The 17044-nt window shown below is 42.0% G+C and overlaps 1 protein-coding gene and 1 pseudogene across 5 annotated transcripts in view; both read left to right on the top strand.

Annotated features, from left to right (window-relative positions):
* The first annotated feature begins 7089 nt into the window (after nt 1-7089).
* LOC308515576 (large ribosomal subunit protein uL11-like) lies at nt 7090-10167 on the top strand (annotated as a pseudogene). The gene is made up of 3 exons: nt 7090-7260; nt 9649-9775; nt 9970-10167. The product of its transcript is annotated as a large ribosomal subunit protein uL11-like (transcript).
* A 1994-nt stretch (nt 10168-12161) lies between these two features.
* Nucleotides 12162-17044, top strand: part of ZMYM4 (zinc finger MYM-type containing 4) — a 124563-nt gene continuing 119680 nt past the window's right edge. For 2 of the 4 annotated variants that reach the window (XM_081086309.1, XM_081086307.1), the window contains exon 1: nt 12162-12597. In XM_081086309.1, coding sequence (XP_080942435.1) covers nt 12559-12597 — 39 coding nt within the window. In that variant the 5' untranslated portion in view covers nt 12162-12558. Of the gene's footprint in view, nt 12607-17044 lie in introns of all 4 variants that reach the window. The other 2 variants (XM_081086308.1, XM_081086306.1) reach the window with 1 other exon arrangement.

The raw sequence follows: 17044 nt of genomic DNA, 5'->3' as shown, positions 1-17044 counted from the left end.
AGAAAATTATGGATCAGCCGCCTCCTGCACGTCCCCTAGTGGGGATCAAACCTGCGACCCAGGCATGTGCTCTTGACCGGAATTAAACCCGGGACCCTTCAGTCCGCAAGCTGACGCTCTATCCACTGAGCCAAACCGGTTAGGGCCTGATAAATAGTTTAAAACTTTCTGTTTTAACTTTAAATATGGTAAATAGTTACATAAACACTAGAGGCCCAGTGCACGGCATTCATGCACTCGGGAGGGTGTGTGGTCCCTCAGCCCGGCCTGCGCCCTTTCGCAGTCTCGGAGCCCTTGGGGAGATGTCTGACTGATGGCTTAGGCCCGCTCCCTGTCTCAATCAGACATCCTTAGCACTGCCGTGAAGGTGGGCCACTGTGCTCGCCATCCATCAGCCTGGCTTGTGGCTGAGAGGTGCTCCCCCTGTGGGAGCACACTGACCACCAGGGGGCAGCTCCTGCATTGAGGGTCTTCCCCCTGGTGGTCAGTGTGCGTCATAGTGATCAGTCATTCCACTGTTCGGTCAATTTGCATATTATGCTTTTATTATATAGGATATGTATTATGCTCAATCATTTTTAGGAGTGTGAGGGGTTTCCTGACACAAAGAGCTTGAGAACTGGTGATTTAGAGGCTGAGTGCAATATAATCAGAGCAGTTTTTTTTTTTTTTTAATCCTCACCTGAGGATATTTTTCCATTGATAGAATGAGAGAGGGAAAGACAGAATGTAATGAACATTCTGACATCTCAATGCAAAGAAGTAGCTAATGTACAGGGAAAATGTTTCAACTCAGTAAAAAAACTTTAAGAATACTCAAAACTACAAGAAAGTACCATTTTTAATCTGACTGGCAATGCTAAAGAATTCTGGTAATAGATTTAGTTGATGAAGGTGCAGAGAAACAGTAGTTTTCATGCATAGATGGTGGATAAACAGACCTTTAATAAACATTAACATCTTTCAATATATATATTTTAAAAAATACTTTATTGATTTTTTTACAGAGAGGAAGGGAGAGGTGATAGAGAGTTAGAAACATCAATGAGAGAGAACATCGATCAGCTGCCTCCTGCACACTCCCTACTGGGGATGTGCCCTCAACCAAGGTACATGCCCTTGGCCGGAATCGAACCTGGGACCATTCAGTTCACAGGCCGACGCTCTATCCACTGAGCCAAACCGGTTAGGGCAACATGTATCAATATTTAAAATAGACATATGTATTGACCCAGAAATTCAACTTTTAGGAATTTATACTACAAATGTATGCATATTTGTTCAAAATTACATATACACAGCAAAAAATTGCATATATGTGTAAAAAATGGACTCTAAATGTACATAGAGGATGGTTAAATAAGTTAAGTATTCATACAATGGCATAAGATGAAGCATTTGAAAAGAATGAGTTCGTTTTATGGGACTAATATAGCATTATCTCCAAAAACTTTTTTAAAGAATGTATTTTATTGATTTTTTTATAGAGAGGAGGGGAGCGGGATAGAGAGAGAGTTAGAAACATCAATCAGCTGCCTCCTGCACACCCCCTACTGGGGATGTGCCTGCAACCAAGGTACATGCTCTTGACCGGAATCAAACCTGGGACCTTTTGGTCCGCAGGCTGACGCTCTATCCAGCCGTGGGCAAACTACGGCCCTCTGGCCGGATCCGGCCTGTTTGAAATGAATAAAACTAAAAAAAAAAGACCGTACCCTTTTATGTAATGATGTTTACTTTGAATTTATATTAGTTCACACAAACACTCCATCCATGCTTTTGTTCCGGCCCTCCGGTCCAGTTTAAGAACCCATTCTGGCCCTCGAGTCAAAAAGTTTGCCCACCCCTGCGTCTATCCATTGAGCCGAACTGGTTAGGGCTCCAAAAACTTTTGTTAGTGAAAAAAAAAAAGGTATAAGGTGCCATCCTCTATGAAAAATATATGAGAGTGTGTGAGTGTGTGTGTGCGTGTGCGTGTGTGCACGTGTGTATGTGTGTGTGTGTGTGTTGTAGATGTGGCTGCCTCTGAGGTGGAGAATTAGATGGCTGCAAGATTATAATGGAAGGGAGATATACTTGTTACTATATAACCTTTCATATATTTTTTATTCTTAGAGAGAGGAATATCAATTTGCTTTTCCACTTATTTATGCATTCATTTAACAAACATATATTTTTATTGATTTCAGAGAGGAAGGGAGAGAAAGGGAATGATGAGAGAGAATAATTGATCAGCTGCCTCCTGCAAGCCCCACACTGGAGACTGAGCCTGAAACCTGGGCATGTGCCCTGACTGGGAATCAAATTGTGACCTCCTGGTTCATAAGTCAATGCTCAACCACTGAGCCATGCGGCTGCGCTATTTATGCATTAACTAGAGGCCCGGTGCACGAAATTCGTGAATGGGTAGGGTCCCTAGGCCTGGCCAGTAATCAGGGACAATTGGGGCCTTCCTTCCCCTGGCTGCTGGCTGCCAGCCCGGGGCCTTCCCTTTTTCCGCACCACCCCTTGGTGGTCGGTGCATGTCACAGCGAGCGGTTGAACTCCCGAGGGACAATTTGCATATTAGCCTTTATTGTATAGGATTGGTTCATTCTTGTATGTGCTCTGACCGGGGGTTGAACCCACAATCTTTGCATATCAAGACCATTCCCTAACCAACTGAGCTACCCGGCCAGGGTCTTTTATATCTTTTTATTTCATTTTATTTATTTATTTTTTCAGAACCCCCCACCCAGGCTGCCGGCCTCGCACCCGTGAGTCTTTTATATCTTTTTAAAATTTCACATCCGATATATATATGTATATATATATATATATATATACATATATATATTATATTCAATTTTTTTACTTAAATAATTAAGAAAAAGAAAATAGTTCCCACAACAGTTGGCGAGGGTCTTATCTATGGCTGATGCAGTGAAGTGGACCACTGGAGACGGATATGACAGACATTTCAAAAGTGGAACTGATTGGTCTTATTCATAAGAGCCAACAACTGAAAACAACCCAGATGTTGAGCAATAAAAGAAAGAATAAACAAATTGTAGCATACTCACAAAATGGAATATTACTCAGCAATAAAAGAGTGAACTACTGATATAAGCAACAATGTGAATGAACACCAAAAACATTCTGTTGAGACAAAGAGTTCAGACACAAAAGAGTACAATTGAATGACTCCATTTATATGACATTGAAGAACAGGTAAAGCTAAGCTATAGTAATAGAATCAGGATAATGGTTGCTTAAAGGGTAATGGGGATTGAGCGGAAGGGGGCATGAAGGTACTTTCTATCTTGATTGGGGTGGTGGTCACATGGGCATATAAATTTACCAAAATATTAAATTATACACTTTAGATCCATGTATTTCACTGTATCTAAATTTTACCTGAATAAAGCCCTGACCAGTTTGACTCGGTGGTTAGAGCATCAGCCTGTGGACTGAAGGTCTCAGTTTCAATTCCAGTCAAGGGTACGTACCTCGGTTGCAGGCTCGATTCCTGGTCCCCCGTCAGGGTGTGTGGGAGGCAACCAGTCCATCTGTCTCTCTCACATCAAGGTTTCTCTCACTCTGTCTCTCCCCTTTCCTTCCATTCTCTCTAAAGAATCAATGGAAAAAATATCCTCTGGTGAGGATTAACAAAAAATTATTATTTTTTACCTAAAAAACAACACACAAATAAACAGCCTGGTCAGGTAGCTCAGTTGGTTAGAATGTCTTTCTGATACACCAATATTGTAGGTACAATCCCCAATTAGGGGCACATGCAAGAATCAAACAATGAATGCAAAAATAAGTGGAACAACAAATTGATGTCTCTCTCTCTCCTTTCCTCTCCCTCAAATCAATAAAAATTTTTCTTTAAATAAATAAACAAAACCTGATGTAGTGGAAATAACATAAGTGTTGGTGTTAAAAATCTTTGAATTTGAAAGCCATTTCTATTCCTAAGTGTGTAAAGTCCCATAATCTTGATAGACTTTAATATTTTTATCTATAAAATGGGAAAGTTGTTTACCTCATTTCATTTTATTGTGGTAAAATATGTATAATATAAATTTACTATTTAACCATTTTAAGTGTACAGTTCTATAGCATTAAGTACATTTATTTTTTTAAAAATATGTTTTTATTGATTTCAGAGGGGAAGGAGACGGAGACAGAGATAGAACATCAATGATGAGAGAGAATCACTGATTGTCCGCCTTCTGCGTGCCCCACACTGGAGTTCGAGCCCGTAATCCGGGCATATGTTCTGATTGGGAATCGAGTCATGACCTCCTGGTTCATAGGCCGATGCTCAACCACTGAGCCACGCCGGCTGGACTAGGTACATTTAGTCCACATTATCATTATTCCTATCTGTAACTTTTTCACTTTACCAAATGAAACTGTACCTATTAAACACTAAATCTCTATTCCCCTCTCCCCTCAGTCCCTGACACCCATGCTTCTGCTTCCTGTTTCCGTGAATTGGACTACTCTAGATACTTTATATAAGTGGAATCATACACTATTTGTCTTTTTTGTGACTGGCTTATTTCACATAGCCAAATTCTTCAAGGTTAAGCCATGCTGTAACCTGTGTCAATATTCCCTTGTTTATTTATTTTTTAAATGACAACCTTTGATTTTTTTAATACATATTTTTATTGCTTTCAGGGTGGAAGGGAGAGGGAGAGAGAGATGAAACATCAGTGCTGAGAGAGAATCATTAATCGGCTGCCTCCTGCACACCCCACTGGGAATGGAGCCCACAACCTGGGCATGTGCCCTGACCGGGAAATGAACCGTGATCTCCTGGGTCATAGGGTGACACTCAACCACTGAGCCATGCTGTCTGGGTGATCCTTTTTGTTTTTATAGAATTGGCAGTAATGGCCCCATTTTATTTATGATTTTACTTATTTGAACCTCTCTCTTTTTTCCTTAGTCAATCTAGCTAAAGTTTTGTCAATTCTATTGAATTTCTTCTCACTGGGTTTTTGAGGGTTAAGTAATATTTAACATTCCTAAAGAAGAAATATGCCCTAGCTGGGTTGGCTCAGTGGATAGAGCGTCAGCCTGCCGACTGAAGGGTCCCAGGTTCGATTCCGGCCAAGGGCACATGCCTGGGTTGTGGGCTCGATCCCCAGTGGGGGGTGTGCAGGAGACAGCTGATCAGTGATTCTCTCTCATCATTGATGTTTCTATCTCTCTTTCCTTCTCCCTTCCTCTCTGAAATCAATAAAGAAATATATTTTTAAGAAAAGAATAAGTATAGCCGAAACTGGTTTGGCTCAGTGGATAGAGCGTCGGCCTGTGGACTGAAGGGTCCCGGGTTCGAATCCGGTCAAGGGCATGTACCTGGGTTGCGGGCATATCCCCAGTGGGGGATGTGCAGGAGGCAGCTGATCGATGTTTCTCTCTCATCGATGTTTCTAACTCTCTATCTCTCTCCCTTCCTCTCTGTAAAAAATCAATAAAACATATATATAAAAAAAAGAAGAAGTACAAATGGTCAAAAGTTACATATATATATTTTAATATATTTTATTGATTTTTTACAGAGAGGAAGTGAGAGGGATAGAGAATTAGAAACATCAATCAGCTGCCTCCTGCAAGCCCCCCACTGGGGATGTGCCCACAACCAAGGTACATGCCCTTAACTGGAATTGAACCTGGGACCCTTCAGTCCACAGGCCAACGCTCTATCCACTGAGCCAAACCGGGCAGGGCCAAAAGTTATATTTTAATTATTTCCTTAAATAATTCAAAGAAATTAAGTTAATAGTAAGATACCATTATTTTACCCAATTGGCATTGTTATTAACAAAACCCAGCTGGAATTCATCCTCTTGTGTGTGGGCTTAGTTACTAGAAGGAGATACTTAGGGGAGCTTAGGGAGACTGGTAATATTTTATTTATTGATCTGGGAGCTGATTATATGTTTTAAAAATTCATCAAGCAATGGGGAGTTATCATTTACTTGGTGTAGACTTATAGTTTTACATGACGAAAAGAATTCCTGAATTGGATGCTGGTGATGGTTGTAGAACAATGTAAATGTTTTATTTAATGCCAATGAATTGGACACTTAAAAATGGTAAAATAGTAAACTTTATATGTATTTCACAAAAATTTTTTTTTTTGTAAACGTATTTTTTTCATGGATCATGGATCGGCTGCCTCCTGCACACCTCACCCTTGGGATCCTGGGCATATGCCCTGACCAGAATCGAACCCTGACCTCCTGGGTTCATAGGTCGATGCTCAACTACTGAGCCACCTCGGCCGGGACAAAATTTTTTTTTAAAAACATTGTTTTACACTTATAATTTGTACACTTTCCTGTATGTAAGTTATAGTTTAATTATTAAAAAAATGTAGTACCTCGTTTGGGAGCTTGTAGTAAGCTGACACTGCTGGTGCAAGTGTAACTGATCTCTTTCTGGAAGGCAATCTGTACCAAAAGGCATAAATTTTGACTCGGCAATTCTACATTTAGGAATTTATCCTAAGGAAATATTTTAGATGTTTGCAAAGATGTGTGTAAAAGGACATTTACTGTAATGTTGTTTATTATAATGTTGTTAACAGAAAAAAAATAAATAATATAGAAAACACCTAATCCTATATAATAAAAGGCTAATATGCAAATCGACTGAACGGCAGAATGACTGGTTGCTATGACACACACTGACCACCAAGGGGCAGATACTCAATGCAGTAGCTGCTCCCTGGTGGTCAGTGTGCTCCCACAGGGGGAGCGCTGCTCAGCAAGAATCCCTGAGCTGGGCTCATGGCTGGAGAGCGCAGCTGCGGTGGCAGGAGCCTCTCCTGCCTCCCCAGCAGCGCTAAGGATGTTGGTCTGCCGGCTTAGGCCTAAGCCAGCAGTCGGACATCCAAGAGCTCCTGGACTGCAAGAGGGTGCAGGCTGGGTTGAGGGCCCCCCTGAGTGCACACATTTTGTGCACTGGGCCTCTAGTGTCCTATAAAAGGGGACCAGGGCTTTCTGGATTTCAGCTTAGAGGAGGCCTAGGTGCAACTTCCTTCAGTTGTCTTCAGCGTAGGTTTGTCTGACACCAGCCACATCCACCATGCTGCCAAAGCTCTATCCCAACAAGATCAAAGTCATACACCTGAGTTGCACCAGTGGAGAATTTGGTGCCATGTCTGCCCTGGCTTCCATGATTGGCCCCCTGGGTCTGTCTCCAAAAAAGGTTGGTGTTGGCATTGCCAAAGCAACCAGTGATTGGAAGGGTCTAAAGCAAGTATGTCAAACTCGCGGCCCACAGGCCACACGTGGCCCACAACGAATATTTTTTTTTAAAATATATTTTATTGATTTTTTACAGAGAGGAAGAGAGAGAGATAGAGAGTCAGAAACATCGATGAGAGAGAAACATCGACCAGCCGCCTCCTGCACATCCCCCACCGGGGATGTGCCCGCAACCCAGGTACATGCCCTTGACCGGAACGGAACCCGGGACCCTTCAGTCCGCAGGCCGACGCTCTATCCACTGAGCCAAACCGGTCTCGGCCCACAACGAATATTTTTGCGGCCCAGCCAATATAATGGTAAGAAACATTTTTTTTTAAAATATATTTTATTGATTTTTCACAGAGAAGAAGGGAGAGAGATAGAGAGAGTTAGAAACATTGATGAGAGAGAAACATCGATCAGCTGCCTCTTGCACATCCCCCACCGGGGATGTGCCCGCAACCCAGGTACATGCCCTTGACTGGAATCGAACCCGGGACCTCTCAGTCTGCAGGCCGATGCTCTATCCACTGAGCCAAACCGGCTTTGGCGGTAAGAAACATTTTAATAAGAATTTTTTTTTAAATATATTTTATTGATTTTTTACAGAGAGGAAGGGAGAGAGATAGAGAGTTAGAAACATCGATGAGAGAGAAACATCGATCAGCTGCCTCCTGCACATCTCCTACTGGGGATGTGCCCGCAACCCAGGTACATGCCCTTGACCGGAATCGAACCTGGGACCTTTCAGTCCGCAGGCTGACGCTCTATCCACTGAGCCAAACCAGTTTTGGCAAGAATTTTGTAACTTTATTTTTACAGTATCCTGTTACACATAATCTATATATATAAAAGGCTAATATGTTAAGTGTCCGACTGTCCAACCGGTCGCTATGACTCACACTGACCACCAGGGGGCAGATGCTCAATGCAGGAACTGCCGAGCTGCAGTGACTTGGCAGTGGCAGTTATCGGGTGACACACCCCAAAACCAGAGAGGAGGGAGCCTGATTTCCTGTGGAGTCACGTGATTCCACCTTCAGCTGTGGGTTATGTTGTTGCTGGGGCACTGTTGACCTGAATCTGGTTTACTACACACTTGAGTTTGTGTTCTACACTCTGTACGACAGCAACTTTGCAGAGTGCCCTCTCCAACTCTGGGACCCCTTGGGGGATGTCAGAGGGCCAGTTTCGGCCTGATCCCTGCAGGCCAGGCTGAGGGACCCCACCTGGTGGAGGGACTCAGTTCATTCTGCAGAAGCCCTTTGAGCCACCGTGCCACCCCAGGTGCAGCCGGCCGGGGAGGGACTGTGGGAGGTTGGTTCCAGAGTGTGTCCTGCCCATCTTGGCCAGTCTTGCTGGCTACCTTCTAATTCAGTGGTCGCTAACCTTTCAGACCTCATGGACCACCAGTGGTCCGCAGACTACTGGTTGGCGACTGCTCTTCTAATAATTTCCTTTCAATATGCATGAATTCATGCACCAGGTCACTAGTTATTAATAATGAACTACAATGTTCGCTAATGCTGATTACTATAATCATGTTGCATTCATTTCCCTTATGTGCTTTACACACAGGCACACCATTTTTCTCCACTAATACTAGCAGTGAATATTTTAGCAGCAGACTGCCAAGTCATAGTCTTGTATTGACTTGTTTGGTGTGTGCAACAGGAAGTATTTCACTTTCAGAGAACAAGAAAAATAGGTTTATTTGCATTACACTTATTAAATTGTGCAGTTATTCAGTGTCTGGTAAGTTAATGTTCAAGAAAAAAATATTACTTTTTATTATAAGGTTCTATTATTTTATGTTAACGATGATTCATTTATTTCAGCCCTTTGTATTCAGCATGTCTTTATGGAAATAAACCTACATTTCTATGAAAATTGGAGCTTTTTTTTTGTGGCCCACATAAATGTAAACCTTGTTTATTTGGTTAACCGTGTTAGCCTTTGAGTTTGATATGCTTGATCTAAAGATTACAGTGACCCCTGGCCAGGTAGCTCAGTTGGTTAGAGTGTTGTCGGAAATTCTAAGGTTGCAGGTTCGATCCCTGGTCAGGGCACATACAAGAATCAACCAATAAAGGCATACATAAGTGGGACAACAAATCAATATTTCTCTCTCTCTCTTTAAAAAATTAATAAATTGCCCTGGCTGGTTTGGGTCAATGGATAGAGCATCAGTCTGCGGACTGAGGGGTCCCAAGTTCGATTCCAGTCAAGGGCACATGCCAGGGTTGTGGGCTCGGTTCCCAGTGGGGGGCATGCGGGTGGTGGCTGATTGATGATTCTCTCTCATCATTGATGTTTCTATCTCTCTCCCTCTCCCTTTCTCTCTGGAATCAATAAAGATATATTTAAAAAATTAATAAATTAAAAATAAAAAAAGATTACAATGAAACTGACCATTCAGTACAAATAAGCCAGATTGAGATAGTACTTTCTGCCTCTGCCCTGATCAGCAAAGTCCTCAAAGAACTGCCAAGAGACAGAAAGAAGCAAGAAAACGTTAAGCACAGGGAAATATCACTTTTTTAATCGATTTTTTTTCTTTTCCTTTTTTAGAGAGAGAGAGGAAGGGAGAGGAGAGAAACATTCTTGGGCACATTAGATTGAACCAGAAACCTGGGTGTGTGCACTGCCTGGCAATGGAACTGGCAAACTTTCAGTGCATGGGATGATGCTCAACCAACTGAGCCACAATGGCCAGGGCTGGAAATAACACTTTTGATGAGATTGTTAACATTGCCCAACAGATACAGCACCGATCTTTAGCTAGAGACTCTCTGGAACCATTAAAGAGATCCTGGGGACTGCCCAGTCTGTGGTCCTCAATGTTGATGGCTGCCACCCTCATGACATCATAGATGACATCAACACTGGTGCAGTGGAATGTCCAGTTAATTAAGAGCCACAAAGGAAAATATTTCAATTAAAGATCATTTGACAACCAAAAAAAAAAAAAAAAAATGCGGGGACCCAGAAAAATATATGCTCTAGTTATACAATGAAATATATGAAGCCACAAAAAGGTTGTAGGTTATTATTTATCAGCATGATAATATGTTTATGTTATATCAAGTGAAAAATGTTAGATATAAATATTGAAGATATAAAAAGCAACAAAAAATTTGACGATAATCTAGAAACAGTTTGATATAGGAGACGGCCTTAGGCTGGGGGTCAAGATAACTGTTTTAGCCCTGTTGTTACTAACTTGTAGTTTCAAGCAAGTCACATCTTTCTTGACCTCTGTAATCCATCTCTAAAATGTGGAGTTGGGTGAAATCTGGCTTTGAACTGTCTTCTGAAAAATGCAACATGTCTGTAATAGTGGGAGGTCACATGAAAAGAAGAGAGGGGGCAAAGGGAAGTCTGGTGAGCAGGTTTATGGATTCCCTATTTCCACTTCAAATTTAGTAACTTCATTTTAAGTCATCAGATCTTATTAGAAGGGAATATTCCACTATTAATAAAAACAGGTGGAAACTACTAGACCTTTCATGTACCCACTTTCCCTGGAACTACTTTTTCTTGGCTTTTCTTTTTATTTCCTTCTTCTTGCTCTGAACATGGAATGAAAGATTCTGGCTAAAATATACATTGTAAAATTCTGGATGAAATATACATTTTTCTTTCTTTTGGCTCTTCTCTCTTTTTCCCTATGCAGAAGTGAAATTAAAGATGAATAGGCCTAAGGAAGAATCAGCATGGAAACTTCCAGCAATTTCGCAGATAGTTTCCAGGAAAATTAGGAAAGTTCTCAGTTTCAAAAGAGCCACTAAGTGACACACAAAAGCTGAAGTGACAAACAGAAGTTTACATCTCATTATCCTGTGATTTTAGGAGTTGCTTTTGAACATGGGGAATGATCTTCAGAGGCAACTTCTTTGCAGTTCTTACATATGATCTCCCTGAGCTATCATCATGGAAACCATTAGGGCAATTTTCTCCACCTTAAGGTAGGGGACTGGAATGGATAAAGAGGAAAGAATCAAGGCCCCATTCTCTTCAGGCATCCTCAGCTTCAGTTTCAGGGCAAGATAAACCCAAATCTATTTCCCAGTTTTCTGATTAGAGATTAAGTTGCTTATCCTTTAAGTCAAATTCTTAAAGCTGCTATAATGGAGGTGAGTGAGGACACATAATATCTGCAAATCATGGCACATCTTCAGAGAAGAATTACAAATTTCTTAAAGTATTGTAGAACTTTAATCTTCTAGGTTAAAAAAAATTACCTCTTGCTTTGAAGACAGCTTGGTGCATTGAAAAGCCTGGATGAAGATGACTGAAATCTTCAGTCTATTCACACTAGCCTCTAGGTGCCTTGGGACAAATTACTTCCCTTGACCAGGCTGTGATTTTACCATTGGAGTAGAGGTTTCCTAAAATCCTCTTGATTTAGATATTCTAAGGACAAGTTATTGAGGGAACTATCACCAGTTGTTTGTTCAGTCTTCAGAATCACCAAAGGATCTAATTTGAGGTTAGGCAGTCAGAGTTGGCCCTGAATGTTCTACGCTCTGTGCTCCAGACCAGGCTGTCTGAAGGCAGGAAGGCTGTGTCTCCTTGAAATGACTGGTTGTTCTCTCATTGATTGGGATTCTTCACCTTCAGAGGTCCACTGAGAACTTCAGTTCACCATCATTTTCTCTATACAATGGTATTTCTGCAATCAGGTGTAAGATGGTGATCTGGACCACCCCCAATCATATTTCACCCAATTCTCCAGATAGCCCTTTCACTAATTTCTTTCATCCCTCCTTCATCACTGTGTCACGGTCCCTTTAAGACAGCGGCCATAGTTGAGTGGTGGGAGTAGCTGTTGGCAAGCAAAGAGACTTGCAGGATCTGGCCTACCCTGGGCCACTCACCGCGCAGGCTCAGAACCCGGGGCTTGATGGGAAAGGAAGGCGGGGCTTAAGGTGCGCCTGCGCATCAGGGGCGCGCGCAAGGGGCTGGTTTAGTGATCCCTTTAAGAAACCGCAGGCGGAGGAATTTCTCTGAGAGAAAATAATCCTACTCACGGGGCCCCTTGGAGGCCATTAACCCCCCGAGTCCCAGCCCCCACCCCCTTTTCTGGGCAGGCCCTACCGCCCACGCGCGCACCCGTGGGATCTCAAGATATCCCACCCAGCGCGCGGCACCCGCCACCTCCCCACTTTCAGCACCAGGTTCGGCCGGATCCCGGGAAGCTGCCTTGAGGCGGCCGTGCCTGCAGTGTGGGCGGGGGCCGGGGGCCCGAGAGGTTCCACCGCCACCGCGCCGGGAGCCGCAGCGGTTCCAAGCGGGGCCCAACATGGCGGAGAGAGAGGTGGAGTCCGGCCCCCGAAGGAGGGTAGGTGAGGTGAGGCTGACTCGGGTGGCGGGTGGCGGGTGGCGGGTGGCGGGCGGCGGGCGGCGGGGGGCGGGGCGGGAGCTACGTCCCGGGCCGTGGCCGGGGCCGGGGCCGAGAATGGCCAAGCGCAGGCTCGTCGCGGGTCGCCGAGTCCCGGTTGGGGGAAGGTTGCGGGCAGGACTGAGGCAAGCTTGGGTCCGGAGCGCGCTGGAGAGTGGTCCCTCGGCAGGTGGGACAAAGATTTCCTGCTGGTCGGGAGGGGGAGGGGCGGGGGCTGTTTGCTTCTAAAAATTCTTTCCCAGCCTTGGGGGTCGGTTACTTGGGCCTGGGGAGGGAGCGTGTCATGATCTTAAGTGCATCTTTAACAAATCAGTCTGGAAGTTGAACCGGGGCGAGGACCGGTGCGGGTGGCGGCGGCGGGAATAAAAGTCGTGAGGGGTTCTCGCGAGGGAGACCCGGAGGGTTCCTTGGTAACACCGTCGCGAATTCATTTTCCTGCCTCTCTTACCTCCTCTCCCCGTAACCGTTACAGACCGGGGTAGAGGTCGTGCTCTTACCTGTGAACAAGTGGGGTCGTTGGCATGTCCTGATTTAGGAGGAAGATTTTTGGCAGCTATACATGCCATGTTCTAGGCTAGTTTCGTTACCAACAATTCAGAACGTGGATGAGTATGGCAAGTTTTGTCAACACAAGATGTACCTAACCCATCTGCAGCGGGGAACCGCCAGTTCTGTAGTTGTTAAGTGCCTTATAAAGTTTGTCTTGAAACTTTTAAAATTTAATTCCAAATGGCTTTTTTCAGATGGAGAACAATATTGTGCTATCGATTGAGCAATATTTTTCAGACTTCTACAGCTCCACCCCCCACTCCCTCCCTCGGCCCTAGCATGTGAAGCAGTGAGTTCGCTATCAGGAATCTTCCTTTTGGAAATGGTCTCAAAATGATCAAATGAGTGCTAAACCAACCGCGGAAAAAAATTATTAATCTTTTAAAAAATGTGTTTTTATTGATTTTAGAGAGAGAGGAGGGGAGAGGGGCATCGATGAGAATCTGAGAATTGGCTGCCTCCTCTGTACCCGCTATCGGGGTTCGCACCGGCAGTCAGGGCCTGTGCCCCGACCAGGAATCCAGCCGGTGACCTCTTGGTTCATGGGTGCACGCCCAACCACACCAGCCGGGCACTACTTAATCTTTATTGAGAATGACCGTTCTTAGCACAAAATTAGCGATCTCATGATATTACATCTAACATTTTGAGTAAGTGCTTATTATATGCCTGGCATTGTGGTTTCTAGGGAAAATTTAACTTCACATTAATTCTATGTAAAACTCATTTTTCAGATGAGAAGGAATGTAGGCATAGCGGGGGTAAGTAATGAAGATCAGATAGCTAGTTAAGACATTGAGCTGGGATTTCAATCCAGGTTTGTCTCAACTACAGTGCTTGTGTTGGACGCCACATACGCGTTTCTTTAATCTATGTTTCTCTCCTTAAAAGCCTGAATTATAAAGAACCAAAGAAGTGTCTAGTATTTTTTTCAACAATTTATTAAGAAAATATTTTCAGCTACACAGCAAAATTGAAAAGTGTACAGGGAACATCTGTATACCCACAACCTAGATTTACCGTTAATATTTTACTGTACTTGTTTTAATCACATGTTTAGCTATACTTTATTCATCACCAGTTATTTAGGCATTTCATTGTGTTTTGAGCAATTTTAATTTAATGTTTATAGTCTTAGTTTTATAAAATTTTAGATCCTCCTCATGCAATAATTTGTCATAGATAGAACAGGTTAAGCTGTATGAAATAGGTCCAAGTGGTTCATTTAATATAAATATTGGGTGTGGAATGCACGTGTTTTTAAATTTAAAATTTTTCTTCAAGCTTTGAGTTTTATTTCTCTTTTTTTTTTTTTTTTTTTTGCCTTTTGAGAATTCTTCTATTTTTAAAATCTCCCAACGTCTCTATACATTTTTTCTCACATAAAACTGTGGAGAGTGAACCTTAAAAAAACAAAAAAGAAAATTCAGAGCTCTAAATCTACTGAATTTGTTTTTTCTTAAAAAAAAAAATAAAACCCCCAAAGGAAAGTCAGTAATTTTTATACAAATATATACAAAGAATTTCCCTCCCTTCCCCACGGCACTGAGAGTAGATGCCGTCAGGGTACATTTTTGGAAAAGTATGTTTGGGGTTTTACCTGCATGGAAAGCTATTCCGGCGGTGCGCGCCGAGAGTTTAGTCCGCCAGCCTACGTGTGCTCCAAGCTTTGAGTTTTAAACTGGATTCTTCCTCGTTAGGCTTGACCATATGGCATATGACCATCAATTAAAATAATGGGGGTAAATTACTTTAGATATTTAATGTCATTCAAGGAGATTTCTGAATTCGTCTACTAAAGCTATTGTTATTCACCTTATAAAATAGAATGTTCTAGAAAACATGTATGCACTTTGGTAACAAATTCAACTAGATTTTAAACATATTCTTTTATAATACACTTAAAACTTTTAACACTCTAAACCTTTTAGCTGTCTAAACTTTTAACAACATGTAAAATACATAGGACTTGTACAGGTTTCCCTTTAATTTTACCAGTTTCGTTGTGGTGGAGAGTTATATTCAGTATCTTTTGGGCTCCCTAATCCATTTTGGTTTTGATATTTGGTTAGAATGTTCAATTCTAAATAGTACATGTGGTACATGTGTGCTTTTTTTCTGTGAGCGCACGCACTGGCAATGAACTCCACGTGATTCCATCATGTGCCTGTGCGTGATAAACTCCACCTGGATTCTATCCCCCGCGTGCACAATAAATGTGGATTCCATCGCGAGCATGGGAGATAAACTCCTCGTCGATTCCATATGTATACTCCAAGGAGATTAGTAGGGACTATACAGTACAGGATCTTTTAAAATAACTTGACTCTTTGCCTTGAGGAAAGTTTAAACAAACAAAATAGGCCTAGATAATAACTTTCAGTTATTTAATCTGAATTTGCATTGTATTTATGATGCTTACTGCCTTTTTATAATCATAACTCACAAAAAGTTGTTAAGCACATATGTTAATTGATGACCTGTATGCTAGGCATTGTGTTACGGTATTTGTGATTATTAAGGTAATATATTTTGGCGCTCGCTAAATTGTGCACTCCTTTCCGGTAGAGCTGATTTCATTGCTTTTTTGCGTCTCTGACACCTGTGATATTCACGTAATGGGAACTCAGAAAACATTGATTTTTGATAAGAGAAGTTTATCTGTTACAGTAGAGGCTCTATGGCTTTAGTACTAAGTTATCTGCTTTGTATTTTTGGGAGCTTCTGTAAATCTTTTTTATCATCCTCTATATCCCAAATTTCTCTCCTGTGGATCCAGATTTAGGGATCTTCTGATTTTTCTGAGTTATGGTAAGGTAGGAGAGTGTGGGAAAGTGTATTTTAAGATCATTGGGTTAACAACCTTAAAGTTCTTTGTAGGCCTTTCTGAAGTCATATTTTCATGCTTGTGGGCTGTTAGAATAATAGGTATTAATTGGCCAAGATTTTTTACAAAAAAATAAGCTTTTATTGATTTTTTTTTTTTGTAGAGAGATTAAGGGGGGAAAGGAGTGAGGGAGGGAGAGGGAGAGAGAAAGAGAAACATGCATGTGTGAGAGAGAAACATGGATGGGATTGGTTGCCTCCTGTATTCTGACGGGACTCTGAACCTGCAACCTGGGCATGTGCCCTGACCGGGAATTGAACAGGTGACTTTTTGGTGCATAAAACCACGCTTGACTAACTGAACCACGTCAGCCAGGGTTATATAAGATTAATATTATTGTATTCAGACCGTATCTGAATGCTAGTCTCTCTCTGAACTTTTTTTTTTTTTTTTTTTTATAAAGCTTTTTTTTTTTTTAATATATTTTATTGATTTTTCACAGAGAGGAAGGGAGAGAGATAGAGAGAGTTAGAAACATCGATGAGAGAGAAACATCGATCAGCTGCCTCTTGCACATCCTGTGCCCGCAACCCAGGTACATGCCCTTGACCGGAATCGAACCCGGGACCTCTCAGTCCGCAGGCTGACGCTCTATCCACTGAGCCAAACCGGTTTCGGCCTCTCTGAACTTTTGAGGAAGCAAGTGCATCATAGTATATCCATCTATCATCTCTGCTATAGAAAGCACCAAGTTCACATGAAAGCTAGTATTAAACACACATCCTCTCTCTTACTTTAAAGTCAGTATATTTTTGAGTGAATTTTTAAGATTGTAAAATTTTATTTTCTAAAATAAGTTTTAAAATTTATTAGGTAGGCTTGTTCTAAGTAGTGAATTTATTTTATGTTTGGATATTATAACAAACTATCATAAAGCATGGTATCTAATGAAATCTGGTGTCCATATTTTTGCATGAAATTCCTATGTCTTTTATTTTTTTATTTTTTTAA

Source organism: Myotis nattereri, assembly GCF_964212035.1.
Source record: "Myotis nattereri genome assembly, chromosome: 3".
Classification (NCBI taxonomy): domain Eukaryota; kingdom Metazoa; phylum Chordata; class Mammalia; order Chiroptera; family Vespertilionidae; genus Myotis; species Myotis nattereri.
The sequence above is the reverse complement of the archived record's forward strand: the minus strand, read 5'-3'. Positions and strand labels throughout refer to the sequence as shown.